Source organism: Tachyglossus aculeatus, chromosome 10 (genome assembly GCF_015852505.1).
Source record: "Tachyglossus aculeatus isolate mTacAcu1 chromosome 10, mTacAcu1.pri, whole genome shotgun sequence".
Classification (NCBI taxonomy): Eukaryota; Metazoa; Chordata; class Mammalia; order Monotremata; family Tachyglossidae; genus Tachyglossus; species Tachyglossus aculeatus.
In genome coordinates this window covers 610,351-625,640 of record NC_052075.1, presented here as the reverse complement: position 1 = coordinate 625,640, position 15,290 = coordinate 610,351, and the positions used below count along the sequence as shown (strand labels likewise).

Below are 15,290 nucleotides of genomic sequence, written 5' to 3'. Positions count from 1 at the left end.
GGGCCCCAGCGCGCGGCGCAGTGGGGGGCGCGGCCCGGCCCGGCCCGGCCCGCGCAGCCCCGTGACCTCTGACCCCGGGGAGGGACGGGCCGCCCCCCCCCCCCCCCCCGTAATCAGAACGACAACGGGGCTGTGTGTGTTCAGCGCTTCCTCTGTTCTGAGCGCCCGGGGAGATATACAGGGTAATCAGGTCGCCCCACGTGGGGCTCACAGTCGCAAGCCCCGTTTCACAGACGAGGTCGCCGAGGCCCAGAAAAATGGAAGTGACTTGCCCAAGGTCACAGAGAAGTGAGGCGACTCGTCCGAAGTCACACAGCCGACAGGTGACGGGGGCGGGATTAGAACCCAGGGTCTCCGACTCCCAAGCCCTGCGCTCCTTCCACTGGGCCCCGGCTACACATTCCCGAGGCCTCAGAGCCCTGGAGAGAAAACACAGATGATGATGATGATGGCATTTGTTAAGCGCTTACTATGTGCAAAGCGCTGTTCTAAGCGCTTGGGGGATACAGTGTGATCACGTTGTCCCACGGGGGGCTCACAGTCTTAATCCCCATTTTTACAGATGAGGTAACCGAGGCTCAGAGAAGTTAAGTGACTTGCCCAAGGTCACACAGCAGACTTGTGGTGGAGCTGGGACACACAAACACAGACACACACACACACACACATACGTGGGCCACTGCCCTGGTCACACCCCCTCCCTGCCTCCCACCCTGTGCTGGACCCCGCACCCTCCCCTTTGGGAGACTCCACCCATCATGTGCTCGTTTGACAGGTGGGGGACACGGGAATCCCGGATTCCTCCCCTCCCCAAAAAGCTTGTGGGACCCCCCAGGATTCCCCCCCCGGACAGTGACCCCTGACGTATCAATCAATCATATTTATTGAGCACTTACTGTGTGCAGAGCACTGTACTAAGCGCTTGGGAAGTACAAGTTGGCACCATATAGAGACGGTCCCTACCCAACAGTGGACTCCCACCTTGGGCCTTCGTTCTGGGGTCAGGTGCACCCCAGGCACAGGGAAGACACCAATCGGAAAAGCGGGCAGTGATAATAAGCAACAAGAATTGGGGTATTGGTTAAGTGCTTACCGTGTGTGAAGCGCTGTGCTAAACGCCGGGGTGGATAGAAGATAATAGTGGCGGCCACAGTCCCCACCTCACTTTCAGTCTACAGGGAAAGGAGAATGCATGTTGAAGTCCCATTTTGTAGCTGAGGAACCGGGGCCCGAGGGAAGTGACTTGTCCGCCGTCATCCAGCAGGCAGGCAGGCAGCGGAGCAAGATTAGAACCCAGTTCCTCCGACTCCCAAGCCCGGGCTCTTCCTGTCCCGGGCCTCACCGCTTCCCTCAGTTGTCGGATGACAGAAAGGTTACATGTTCGTTTCCTTGGGTTGTGTCCCAAGATACGGAAACCTTTCAACCCCGGGGCCTGGCAGGGGCCCAGGCGTTCTGGCACTCCAGAAGGTTGTGGGCTGGCCAGATGTGGGGTGTCGGAGGGAGGGGGGCACATGCTAGGCGCTTAAGGAGGTAGGGTGGGTTCTGGTTTGGTCAGCTGGAAGGAGGGAAGGGGAAGAAATCTTGTGAGGTAGCGGGCGTTGAGCATGGGGAAAGATAATCAGGCAGAGCAGAACTGCTTCCCCATGCCACCAGATGTTAGGGTGTTGAGGGGTGGGAGCCTCCGTCCCATGAAGGCCTTTTCCTCTTGGGGACCCCTGCTATGGTTGGGGAGGGGCCCGGGCCTCTGGCCGAGCACCCAGGAACCGTCCCCAAAGTTGAATCTGGCAGCATTGGCTAGTTGGTGGTGTTTATAGAGTGCTTAGTGTGCACAGAGCACTGTACTAAGCCCTTAACTTGGACAACAGCTTGGGTCAGGGGTGGTGGTGGCCGCCCGGCTCTCTCCCTGTGTAGACAGAACCAGGTTTGGGCACGGAACCTGTCCCCCCAGTTTCCTGGTGTTCCCTGGTGTTCTCATACCATACCTGTAGTGGAGAAGCAGCTTCCGACTCAGAGTCTGTATAGCCGCTCAATTGGGGCTCGGGTAGAAGGTGGGATACATCATGGAAGTCACCAAACTACGTTGCTCTACCGCGAAAGTATGTTCAGCTTCATTAAGGAGGGTTGGGCTTCTCCCCTGCCCCTCCACACTGCTGCTGGATTGAAAGGTCCTTGAGGGCAGGGATCGTGTCTACTAACTCTACTGTCTTCTCCCAAGTGCTCAGTACAGTGCTCCGCACACAGTAGGCTGTAAACTCCTCGAGGCAGGGATAATAATAATTATTATTATGGTGTTTGTGAAGCACTTACTCCGTGCCAGGCACTGTACCAAGCACTCGGGTAGATACAAAGGTAATCAGGTTGTCCCAAGTGGGGCTCACAGTCTTAACCCCCATTTTTAGAGATGAGGTAACTGAGGCACAGAGAAGTTAAGTGGCTTCCCCAAGGTCACACAGCAGACAAGTGGCAGAGCCGGAATTAGAACCCACGACCTCTGACTCCCAAGCCTGGGCTCTTCCCACTAAGCCCTGCTGGATGATGTCTACGAACTGTCACCTTCTCCCCAGCGTCCAGTACGGTGATCTGAACACAGCCCGCGCCACTGACTGACTCGTGGGTGGATGAACAGGTTGTGAGGTGTGTTGCTCATGTTCTGGAAGGCTGAGGGTTTTTGTTTCTGAGCTTCTGGAGCAGGGTCCCACCCTGACCCCAGTGCTCTTGGGCGAGGGGAGCGGGATTTGACTGGCTCTCTGTTGCCCCAATCCACTGCTCCAGCCGAGAACCGTTCGTTTCTAGAACTCGGAAGCCAAATATCCAGTCGCTCAGAGTCCACGCCCAGAAATTTAATGCATCGGGCCAGAGGAAGTAGCAAGTCGGCCCCGGGGGTGTTGTCCTGTTGTCTTAAAATGACAGTTCTGAGACTAATTTTCACTTACCTCCTGCCTTGATGGGGATGAGATGAGGTAGCGTGAGTGTGGAAGACAGTGCCAGACTACCGCGTCCTTTGATGGTTTTAAATACTACCATGCATCGATAGTGTTTATTGAGCGCTTACCGCGAGCAGAGTACTGCACTATCAGTCGATCGCCGTGCTATAATAATCGTAATGAAACGTTTGGTGTTGAGTCAGATGTTTGGTGTTAAGTGAGTACTCTGTGCCAAGCACTGTGCGGTCATAAATTACACGGTCCCTGTCCCATGGGAGGCTCCCACAGGAGGGACTCCCAGGATCCCCACCTCGCTTTACATAGGAAGAAACGGTGGCCCAGAGAGGTTGAGTGACTTGCCCAAGGCCACCCAGTGGGGGCCGGGTCTCCAAGGTCCCCGATGTACCTCAGAAGCAGGTTAGTGTGGTGGGAGACAAGCCCCTGGAGTCAGATCTAGCGGGAATGTGGTGGTGGGCCACGGTGGGGCTGGAGCAGAGGTGAGGTTTCCCTTTAGCTCCCTGGAGGCAGGGCCAGTTTCACAGCAACTGCCCCGATGCCAGCCTGTGAGGTCTGACTCTGTGCAAGCTGGGCAGGGCAGGGCAGGGCTGTCAAAACTGGTGTGGCGTTTCTGGGAAGAAATCAGGCGGCACTCAGCATGACGGGAGCAGCCCCGCTGGCGGGGTTCTGCTCCCTGGTGACCACAGCTGGGCAGCCCCCATCCCCTTAGGCCTGCTTCAGGAAGGTGTGTCTTGTGGGGGAAGCACGGGCGGTGCCTCGTGTCCCCAGTCTCCCGGCGTTCGGGGTCGGGAATCCGGCCTCGGACTGGCAGAACCGGGCTCCCTGAGGGACGAAGCCGGCCAGGGGCTGACTCAGGCTCTCAGCCCATTGGTGAGCGGGGGCTGGGGGGCGGACTTGCCCGCCGCTCACCGATTTCCTTTTTAAAATTCTAATCATGTTCCCCCCGCAGGCCTGAACAATTTGCACATTTAAATAATTCTGTCCTTTCCCAAGACCTAAATTGAGTCGTTGCTGTCCTTAAAATAGCCTCATTTGTCGCGCTATTACAGTACTTACGGCACCGGAGGGCCAGCTGCCCGCCCTGGATTCATTTTGGTACCTACCGGAGCCGTGTTGGGGGGGGCCGGCGGGGAGACGCAGAGGCTCTTGGAAGCAGGGTCACCTGAGTTCTGGTCCCGCTGGATCATGCCGCCGTCAGCGGGGCTGGTTTTCGGCCAGAGTATCCCCCGTCGTTCCATGACGGGGATGGGCCCGGCGAGACGCCTGACCGAGCAACGGCTGGCTGACACCGGGGTGAAGGTGGTGGCGGGTCACAGTGCCGTGGGGAAGCGGCGGCCCTGGGCCACGATCACCATTGAGCCAGCAGAGTTCTGTTTGGCTCCCGTGGGCTGCCCTGGCCCAGCCTTGTTAGGGCAGGGCCCGCAGAGATGCCATGGGTTGCTCAGTCCGCATCCCTGGAGCAGAGGCTGTGCCCGCCGCTGTCACAGAGGCACCTGGTGCAGAGGCTGCACTCGCGGGGGTCATGGAGAGACTCGAAGCAGAGACTTCACCTGCAGCTGTCACAGAGAGACCAGGAGCAGAGACTTACCAGCAAGTGTCAGAGACAGACTTGGAGCAGAGGCTGTGCCCACAGATGTTGAGGAGAACCCTAGAACAGAGGCTGTGTGGGCTCTTAGGTTTTGCCGGGAGACTCGGAGGAGAGGCACCTGTAGGTGTTGTGGTGGGACTGGAGCAGAAGCTGCACCTGCAGGGGTTGCAGAGAGACCCAGAGCAGAGGCTGAGCCATGGTGGCAGGTGGAGAGCAGTTATTTACAGCCTCCGGTTTGAGGGGCGCATTCCCTACGGGACCTCTCCCCCCTCGGAGACCCCTCGCAGGACTCCCCTTCGGATGAGAAACTCAAAAGCCGCAGGCTCCCCCGGTCCTGGGGTCCCAGCGAGAGTGAGACCGTGGGTCAGCTGTCCGCCAGTGGGACCGGGGACGGGGCTGCAGCAGGCCCGGGCTGAGGTGGGCGGCCTATGGGAACTGACCCAACCCGAAGCCAGGAAGACTCTTTTGGGGCAGAAGAGGCAGTCCGGGCTGCGTGGCCAGGATGCCCACAATTCTTGGGACAAGCTGTGTAGACAGACCCCCAGGGCACCCTCCCCCAAGCGCTTAGCCAGTGCCCACCCAGATGTGGGGCTGGTGAGGCCCACAGGCAGGGAAGTCTATGCCCCTGGGATGGGATAGCCTGCCTGCCCACCACCAGCAGCAGCCCAGCAGGAAGAGCTGCCAAGGCCCAATTTAGTGTTCCTTTCCCAATTGTTTAATGTTTCCCGCACCACCCCCTGCCCCCAGGGACAGGGCAGCGATGTGCTTAAAAGCAAACAGAAAGGCAGCACGGCCCTGCAGGTGCCTGGGATTGGATGTGACTACAATTCCAGGCTTTGGGAAGTTCCCATTTGGTCAGAGGAGCCGGCTGGCTGTGCCAGGTGCACACCCCCTCCTCGGGCGTCTGCCTCTCTCACGAAAGTAGTATCCCACCTGGAATTCCTGCCTGGAATTCTCGTCTTGGCTGGGGGATCAGGTTGGGAATGAATCAGGAGGCATGGTTGCTGTTGTGACGGGATTGGAGCCTCCGATGTCTGGCGGTGTCGGCGCCTCCCGGAGAAGCTCCCTGAGCCGTTGCTCGGAGGGCCCGGCTTCGCCCCGGGGGGAGGGGGAGGGCCATGCCACAAGGTCCGGGAGGTCCGGGCGGACCAGAGCCTGGAAGGCCTACCGGAAAGTGGCTTGGGTCAGTTGGGCCACCCAATGGGAGGTGAGAGCTGCCTCCGTCTCCCCTCGGTCCCGGGCTGGGAATCAGTGGCTCAGGAGCAGAAACTGTTGAAGTGGGGAGAGAGAGAGCGCCCACGGGGGTTCTGATGGACTACTGACATGGCTCGGGATGTTCCCTGCCTTTACATCATCTGAGGTGTCAAAATACCTTCCACCCTGTCTCCAACAACTGCCTGATGCCCTCCTCCCTGGCCCGACTGTGCCCAAAGCACCCACTCCAGCACCCACCTCCGTGCCCTCTCCTTGATCCCAAGCGTCCACTTCAGGATCATCTCCTGACTGCCGGGAGGCCGCGTTCCACTTCCCGCTTCTGCCCTGGCCTGCTGCTGTGCGACCTCGGGGTCACAGTGGGACAGCCGGGGCCGGACCGGCCTGCACCTCGGGCTCGGCTGGTGGGTGCCGGAGGACACTGAGGTGGGCGCTGAGGGTGAGGAGATGATCCTGAAGTGGACGCTTGGGAGCAAGGAGAGGGCACGGAGGTGGTTGCTGGAGGGGGTGCTTTGGGCACAGTCAAGGAGGAGGTCCAGGCTCTGGTGGCTGTGACTGTGCCGACTCAAGCACTTGGCTTTCCTTGAGGTGGGGGGAAGGGTCTTAGCCTGTCCATCCTTCCATCTGTCTAGCCGGTTGAGGGGCTCGAGGACGCAGAGCACTGTCCTGAGCGCTGCGGTCGAGACAGTCATAACAACTACGGTATTTGTTAAGCGCTGACTTTGTGCCAAGCACTATACTAAGCATCTGCATGGGTACAGGAAAAAGGGAATTCCAGGCAGGAGGGAGGACGAGGGCAAGGGGTTGACAGTGAGAGAGATGAGATAGAGGCCCAGGGAGTAGGTTGACAATAACGGAGCAGAGGGCGTGCAGGCTGGGCTGCAATAGATCGGGGAAGTAAGTTAGAGGAAGCAGAGCTGATTGAGTACCTCAAAGCCCGATGGTGAGGAGTTTCTGTTTCATGTGGAAGGGGATGGGCAGCCCCTGGAGGTTCTTGAGGGGTGGGGAAACATGGACAGGACAATTTAGCAGAAAAATGATCCGGCAGCAGAGTAACGTGTGGACTGGAGTGGGGAGAAACAGAAGGCAGGGAGGTCAGCGAGGAGGCTGATGCAGTGGTAAAGGCAAGGAGAGGTGAGTGCTTTGATCAGGCAATCATATTTATTGAGTGCTTACTGCAAACAGAGCACTGAACTAAGCATTTAGGAGAACAATATAACAGACACATTCCCTGCCCACAACGAGCTTGCAGCAACCAAGAGGACTTGATGATGGACTGAGTCTGCGGGTTAAAGAATGATGATGATGTTGGTATTTGTTAAGCACTTACTATGTGCCAAGCACTGTTCTATGCACTGGGGTAGATACAAGGTCATCCGATTGTCCCACATGGGGCTCACAGTCTTAATCCCCATTTTACAGATGAGATAACTGAGGCACAGAAAAGTTAAAAGACTTGCCCAAAATCACACAACTTACAAGTGGCGGAGGCGGGATCGGAACTCACGACTTCTGACTCCCAAGCCCGGGGTTTTTCCTTGCTCCTTCATGGTTTAGGAGAGAGATGAGTTGTGGTTGAGGCCAAGGTCACAGGCTTGTGTGACGAGGAGGACGGTGGTGGTGTCTGCAGGGGCAAGGTGGTGCTGTGCGTCTGAACGGTGACGGGGCCACAGTCCCCCGTGTCCACGAGACAACATCCTGAGGATGATGTGGGGCTGGCGCTCGGTGGGGGCAGATTGTGACGCTCCAGGGGGGCGTCAATCCTGGTGTTCCGGTGGTTGATCTTGGCACACCTGGAGCGGTCATGCTGGGCTGGAAATGACGTACCTCTGGGGCAGGGAGAGGCAGTGGGGAGACCAGGCAGCCCAGGGCCACGCTGACTCAGAGCGCGGGATTGGCCCGAGCACGCCTGCCGCTCCTCCGCCCGGCTCTGGCCTCCGCTTCCCTGCGGGTGGACGTTCCCGGGAGCCCGCCTGCCCGCCCCCACCGGCCCGGGCCATTCCCAGCCCGCTCAAAGCGGGTCCGCGCCCCACCGGCCGCAGGCTCACCCGGCTTGCCCCCCCGGCTGGGCTCTGGGGATAGCTGCTCGCTGCACTCCGGGCCCCTGCAGGAATCTGACATGCGGGATGAGAGAGTGTGTGTGGCCTGGAGGTTAGAGAATCTGGCTTGAGGAGTGGACACAGGCAGCTGTCACTACTTCCTCCAAAGCATCCGGGTCTCCCTCTTAACCACACTTCACTGTGTATGTTCTCTCCAATCATTCATTCCACTGTATTTATTGGGCACCTTCGGTCTGCTGTGTGACGAGCCCTGGACTGAATCCTGAGGAGAGGACAATAGAGCTAGCAGACGCAATCCTTGTCCTCATTGAGTTTACAGTCCACTTTGTGGAGAGTGCTGCACTAAGCACTGGGGAGAAGGCAATAGATTTGGAGGCACAGTCCCTGTCCTCAGGGAACTTTCAGTCAACTGTGTGCAGAACACCGTCCTGAGCATTAGAGAGAGGACATTAGAGTTAGGCACAAACCTTGTCGTCAAGGAGCGCCCAGTCTGCTGTGTACAGAGTACTTAGCGCTTGGGAGAGGGCAGTAGAGATGAAAGGCATCTTGCAGGAGGCCTCTGCCCCTCCGGGCTCTGCTTCGAGGCAAGTGGAGAAGACCTTCAGTGGGGGGTGCGGGGCCGCCTGGCCTGGCTCAGTCCCAGCATTGATTTGGTGATCCTACCATCTAAAGCACGGGCGGGAAGGCGGGCCTGTGAGCAGCTGCTGCCACTGTTACCTCAATGGATGTTACCCCAGCTAGTCACCAGAACTTGCTCCACAAGGGCCTTTTCTCATCTAGCGGGGAACGGCGTTTCCAAGCTTCTCGGCCCGCCTTCCCTGCAGCCCAGCTAAGCGGCTACCCTCGAATTTGGAGGGGAGCAGGGTGGCCCCCGGGGGGGCCAGAAGGGGTCCCGGAGCTGCTCTGTAGGAGGGCATCGCCCAGGGTGGGCAGGGAAGGGCGGCCTGAGGAATCCGGTCTCTTGAGGTCCCTCCTTGCTGGGATGGGCCTGAGATGGAAGTGCTCAGGCTCTCTGTTGGGCCATGGAATGTCCTGTTCCTTGGTGGTGGAGCCCGGGGGCTGGCACGCTTGGACCGTGGAATGGGCAGGGCAGCAGCAGCATGAGAAGCTGCGTGGCTTAGTGGTTAGAGTGCAGGCCCGGGAGTCAGAAGGAGCTGGGTTCTAATCCTGACTCCGTTGCTTGTCTCCTGGGTGACCTTAGGCGACTTACTTCACTTCTGTGTGCTTCAGTTCCCTCATCTGTAAAATGGGCATTAAGACTGAGCCCCATGTGGGGTAGCTGATTGTGTTATAGCTGCCCCAGAATGTACAACAGTGCCTGGCACATAGTAAGCGCTTAAGAAGTACCACAGTTATTATTACCATTATTATTCTTGTTGGTCTGGGGTGCCAGAGTCCACGTGGCTGGACAGGGGAGCAGGGTTCGACAGCGACACAGCCCCAGCACGTGGTGCTGATCTTTCCATCTCGGTCTCCACACACAGAAGAGCGACGAGAACGGGAACGGCCCCGGTGACGGCATGGAGTTTCCCACGACCAACCTGTACGAGCTGGAGAGCCGCGTCCTGACCGACCACTGGTCAATCCCCTACAAGCGCGAGGAGTCTCTGGGCCGCTGCCTCATCGCTGCCACCGGCCTTGCCCGGCTCGGTGAGTCCCGGGGCGGGCTGGGGGCGGGGCCGCGGGCCGGCACCAGTTTTGAGAGCCGGAGTGTAAGCGGGGCTGTATGGGCCGGTGCTCACCAGGGATGCATTCTGGAACCCCGGCAGAGTTGCCTCGCCAAGCCAAGGTGGGACTAGCTCGTTCTTACGTCGCTTGTTTGTCGCCTACAGCCTCCATGGCAGTGGGGAAGTGGGACACCCAGGAGGATAGGGGGTTGAGGATTTTCCCCTCAAGGGAGCCCTGAAAGCCTGGGCCATAGCCAGGCCTGGCCTGCGAGGCAGAGGGGCAGTGGCTGGAGCCGGGCCCCTGGGGACCGGTGGGCATGAGGGGTGGGCACGGCCATGGCTGCTTGGGTTCCAAGCAGGGTTCCACCCACCCGGGCGGTCTTGCAGACCGGGAGAGCGGTGCTACGGGCTGCCGTGTCGCTGTCCACCCGGGACCCGCTGCAGGCTGAGACCCAGGCCTGGGCTCAGGCTGGCATGTCCGATTCTGCTTGGGGTACCCTTCTAGCCCTCTCACCTCAGTAGCAGCCCTGGGTGGCGACAGGGGTGCTGGATCCTGCAGGCCGAGCCCATGGAACCTGGGAGTGGTGGGTGAGGAGGGCCGGAGGGCGATGTGCCACTCTGGAGAGAGCTGCTCTGGGTAGAGGATGGCACCTTTCTGTCCTTCAGGGTGGAAATAAAGCAGCACTGGGCACCCAGCTGGTCTGTCCTGGGTTTTCTTGACCCTGACCATCAGACTGTCACAGGCCAGGTGGCCTGATGAGGCTGAGAGGGTGGGGGTGGCCGGGGCCAGGCTCGGGGAAAGCCCAGTTCCCCCACGGGGCCTGGCGCCGCCCACCACCAAAGTCAGCCCGATCCTGTCCCGTTCACCAAGGGCTCGCCGACTCGGACGAGAACTGCAGGAGATTTGTGGACCGATGCATGCCTGAAGCATTTAAAAAGGTCAGAGAAAATCCACCACCCGGGATGGGCTTTCCTCTCTGCTTCCTGTCAGGCTGGGTCGGGCATTCGCCTCCGGGCCCAGCAGCAGGGAAGGTGTCTTCTCATCCCCCTGCCCCTCCCCCACGTCCCTCCGTCCCACCTGGTCCCCAGCCCAGCTCCTAACCAGGTGCCTGTGACCCCAGTGTGACCGCTCTTTCTCTGAATCCATCCCGTCCCCCGTCCCCTTCCCCCAAGTCTGCATTTCTAGTCAATAGGGAAAGATTCGGACAAGATGACAAATTGGAGAGGTAGCAAGGATGGGGGATGCTCTCCAGTTGGAGGAGCCCAGAACTTTCAAATTAATCAGTCAATCAGTAGCATTTATGGAGCGCCTACTGTGTGTAGACGACTGTATTGAGTACTGGGGAGAGGAAGATAAAGATAGTAGGCCCTCAAGCAGCTTCCAGTCTTCCATATGCAAGTACTGAACGCTGGGGAGAGGACGTTAGTAGATACAATACCTGCCCTCGAGGAGCTTCCAGTCTCCCTTGTTTGGAGCTCTGTACCAAGCACTGGGAAGGGGACCCAGAGTCAGTAGTCCTGATCCCTATCCTCAGGAGCGACCCGGTGAGGCTGCTCAACAGGCTTAGCAGCGGTTGGATTTGGAATTCCATTTTCCCACACGTTCTCTGAGAAGGGCTGGGGCGGGAAGGGGGGCAGAGTGATTTGGGGCTCCCTCCCAGGGGGAGATCTCTGCCAGTCCCATGGGGCGTTGGGAGGATCTTTGTCCCTTAGAGGCCCCTGGCTGGTGGCTGACGGGACACATTGCGGTTTGCGCCGCTGCTCCTTGCTCCTCAGTTACTGACGTCCAGCGCCGTCCACAAGTGGGGAACAGAGATCCACGAGGGCATCTACAACATGCTCATGCTCCTGGTCGACCTGGTGGCCCAGCGCCTCAAGCAAGATCCCATCCCCACCGGCCTGCTCGGAGTACTTACCATGGTAGGAGGGGTGCCCACGCCTACACCCGGGTCCACATTGGCACCGGGAGTCTGGCCGGGGCGGCCCCGGGCCCCTCCTCGTGCTCTTTTCCAGACCGTCGCGGAGCCAGAGCCGGGCCCATCGTTCTGCTGGGCCTGTCGGGGAGGGTATTGTGGCATCTACTCGGGGTTGGTATGCCCCACTTCCCCATCAACAACCCCTGACCCATTGTGAGTGGGCCTCCAGATCCCTCTCAGCACCCCCTCATATGTAGAAGGGTTTCCTGGGAAGGCTCCCAGCCCAGCCACGTTCTCGTTCCAGGCCTTTAACCCCGACAACGAGTACCATTTCAAGAACCGGATGAAGGCGTCGCAGAGGAACTGGGCCGAGGTGTTCGGCGAGGGGGGCATGTACGCCATCTCTCCCGCCGCGGCCACTTTCCAGAAGGTGGGTGGCCGGTCAGAGACGGGGGCCCCTCCGTGGGCCGTGGCAGTCAGGTCCTTCAGAAGCTGTGCTGTCTCCCGCTGCCTGGGGGTTGGAACGGGGTGCTCGGCCCCGAGACTTGAGCAGTGGTGGGTGTTGCTGTCAGCTGGGCCAGAACCCGGACCGGCTCTGGAGTCCCAGACACCCCTCATTGTAACAGTCCTCCCCTAAGGTATCAGTCACCGTGCCAGCCACGGAAGGCTGGGGGGTGAATCAGCTGACGGCCGGCCAGCGGCCCCGCAAAGAAGCGACTGGGGCAGGGAACTCCCCAGCCGGTCATGCCGGCAGGACCACCATTGGGATGCCGCTGGGGAACGTGGTCCCTCGGGGCTGACGGGCAGCCAGAGGCAACGCCAACCCTTCCCTAGACCACCACCCCCCACGGGGTGGGTCCCTCAAATCCAGCCGGCCACTGTCACTGCTTCTGCCGCTCCCGGTTTCCTCCCCTCTCCCCCCATCCAGGCCCACTCAGTGCTGAAGTCACAGGCCTGGGCCAGTGGTGCAGTGGGCACTGAGTCTGCCAGCTCATCCAGAGAGAGGCCACTACCAGACCTGGGGTGAGGGGTGGGGGACGTCCATTCTTGGCCAGGGGGCGAGGAGCCCGTCCTCAGCTCCCGGTCTGAGGTCACACACCCTTAGCCCAGCCCCAGTCCCTCTCCCCTGTCCCCACTGCTGCGTTAGTGGGGCCTTGTCCGTCTTTGCCTTTTGGAGACGTCGTAGGACGGGGATGGGTTAGAGAGGGGCTCCCCTGACCCTTCCGGAATCCTCTGTGCTTATAATTGCCTCATTCCCGACCTACAGGAGCCCCATGGCTGGCTGGTGGACTTGGTGAATAGGGTGAGTCGCCGGGGTCCCCATTGGGTCACTAGCCTATCTTCCCGTGTCCCTCAGGCGGGCCGGCCGGGCCCCGGGATTGACCTTGGGTCAGTGAGAGCTGTCCCTAGGCCAGATCGGTCAGAGCGTTTCCTGAGCGCCTGCCGGATGCCAAGCACTGTGCTGAGCGCTGGGGAGAGCACCCTGGAGAGAGACCTGGGGAGACCCGATCCTGGCCCTCCGGGGGCTGGCGATCCACCTGCGGGGGGGGTGGGTCAGACACTAAGATCAATTAGAGGTGGGACAAGCGATCGCGTTAAAAGAGATGGGCACAAGTCCTGAGGGTGAGGGTGGTGGGTCCCGAAATGGTCAGGTGACACAAGTGGTGAAGTTGGAGTCGAGGGGAGGAAATAGTAGGGGAGAAAGGAGAGATTAAGTCAGGGAAGGCCTCCTAGAGGCGGGGTGATGGCGGAGTGCTCAGGGCCTTAAACTCCCCACCAGTGGTGATGCCCTCTACAATCATGCTTTCTATTTCCTTTGGGGTGGGTCCTGTGATTTGCACCCCACTCCGCCCCCCCGCAAAAACACACACCCACACCCACACCCACCTTCCACCCCCCCAAGACCAAGTGGAAGGCTGCCCTGGGGATTCGGTGCTCCCAAGCATGCTGACTGCCGTCCCTTTCTCTTTCCTTTAGTTTGGAGAGCTGGGTGGGTTCACCGCCATCCAGGCCAAGCTCCATTCAGAAGACATCGAACTCGGAGTGAGTTCCGTGCTGCGGGTCCACCTAGCCCAGAAAGCTGAACCCTCGTGCGCCCCTCCCCACCCCCCACCCCCCGTGAGGAGGGACCCACTTCCTTCCCAGCCATCCTTCCGTCACAGTGTGGCGGGGCAGGATGCTGGCCAGATGCTGACCATCTTCTGCTTGTTCTGGAGCCCAGGGATGGAGCGGGGCATTTGGGGGTCATGCCGTCCCTCGGGACAAAATATCCCAAGGGAAATTTATCTGTAGCAAGAGCCAGCCAGTGAAGTGGCAGCCCTGCCTGGCAGGCTCCACTCTTGCTCAACGAGCAGGCGCACCCCGGACCGGGGGCCAGGGACGTACCGCGGGGCGTTTAGTTTACCAAGTCGGTGTGGGTCGTGGAGCCCAGCTGGGCCTGGACTGTGAGATGGTGAAAGCGTTGGGTACGCTTGCCCCCAGGGCCCAGATGGTAGTGATCCTTGGCCCCGCGGTACCTACTGGGCTGGGACCAGAAACCACCCGATAGGGCTTTCCTCCGGCCGGACTCCCGAGTGTAAGAGCGAGGCCGCGGGCCAAGGGTTGGCCCCGGTGCCGAGCTGCTCTAACGCCACAGTCTCTGTTGTAGGTGGTGTCGGCCCTGGTGCAGCCCCTGGGTGGCTGTGCAGAATACCTCAACTCCCCAGTGGTGCAGGTCAGTACGTTTGCTCCTTCACCCCACCCCACCTCACCCCCTCCGCCGCTTCAAGCCACCTCGCTTGGCTGTGTCCAGAGAAAGCTCTGACCCAGGTGTGTCGACCGCATGGTCGGATTCAGCCCAGCCCAGCTGGGCCCGCTGGCCGTCTCTCGTTCTCCCCTGCCCAGTAAATCTCTGAGTCCCCCGGCCCGGCTCGGCCCTGAAGGTCTGGACTCTAGCTATCGCTTGGCATGCTCTAGTGGGGGACTTCCTTCTCGCGACCCCTTGCTCGCTCACCTTTTACGGGCCTGAAGCGCCAGGGCCCGATGGGTGAGTGCCAGGGAGCCTGGGGGTAACTGCTGTCCACATTCTGTCTCTAGCCGGGCGGCCGGTTTGTGCTTGACGGCATGTTGCCGGCATGCTGTTGGCAAGCTGCCAGTGTGCTTTTGGCATGTTGCTGGTGTGCCGAAGGCTGTGGAACCCACTGCCACCTCCCGTTCCCCAGCCTGCTGTGCCCAGTGTGCTGCATTGTTCTCGCCAGTCTGATAGGAGGCCAGCTGGCAGTGGGAGAGCGGGGTGCGAGGGAGAACTGAGGTCAGGATCCCAGTCAGTTAATACGTACTTTACTGAGGTCTTACTACGGGTTACTACAGTTTGTGGTCATTCAATTTCAAGTCCACCTGGAATTTGGATGAGTCCTCTCCCGTGTCCCTGGGCTCTCCGAGTCTCAGGGACCACCTGGCAGCCAGCGTTGACTGTTGGTGTTGTGGTTTTCTCGGTTGAGGAGGTGGGGGGTCTCCTCCCCGACCCCGGCCGACCTGTGCCCCCTCTCCCACAGCCCATGCTCGATCCAGTCATACACAAGATGATCAAATACGTCCAGAATGTGGAGGAGAAGGACCTCAAGGACAAGGTGAGTGTGGGCGACCCCTACCCACCGTCAGGGTCTGAGTAATCCCACCCCACCCACCCCCTCCCTGCCCCCACCGGAGCCCCGCGGCATATAGACGGTTCCTGATCGGTCGGACTGAGCTGCAGGACCTCAGGAGGACAGGGCTGCCCGGTTGAAGCTGGCTGCAAGGACTCATTGGGCCAAGGGTCTAGCTGCCTGAAAGTCCAGCATCCCTCAGAGAGGCCGGGGCCCAACACTTGACAAGAGACGCGCCGTCGTGGGATTTATCGAGCGCTTGCTGAGCACTTAGGAGAGGAA

At 59.9% G+C, this 15,290-nt stretch overlaps 1 protein-coding gene across 1 annotated transcript in view; it reads left to right on the top strand.

Annotated features, from left to right (window-relative positions):
* The window catches only part of USP24 (ubiquitin specific peptidase 24), a 52,881-nt gene that overhangs the window by 460 nt on the left and 37,131 nt on the right, over positions 1-15,290 (top strand). The window contains exons 2-9 of the mRNA XM_038752085.1: positions 9,287-9,452; positions 10,341-10,408; positions 11,246-11,389; positions 11,690-11,815; positions 12,653-12,688; positions 13,363-13,428; positions 14,033-14,098; positions 14,919-14,993. Of these exons, the coding sequence (XP_038608013.1) occupies positions 9,287-9,452; positions 10,341-10,408; positions 11,246-11,389; positions 11,690-11,815; positions 12,653-12,688; positions 13,363-13,428; positions 14,033-14,098; positions 14,919-14,993 (747 nt within the window). The remainder of the gene's footprint in view (positions 1-9,286; positions 9,453-10,340; positions 10,409-11,245; positions 11,390-11,689; positions 11,816-12,652; positions 12,689-13,362; positions 13,429-14,032; positions 14,099-14,918; positions 14,994-15,290) is intronic.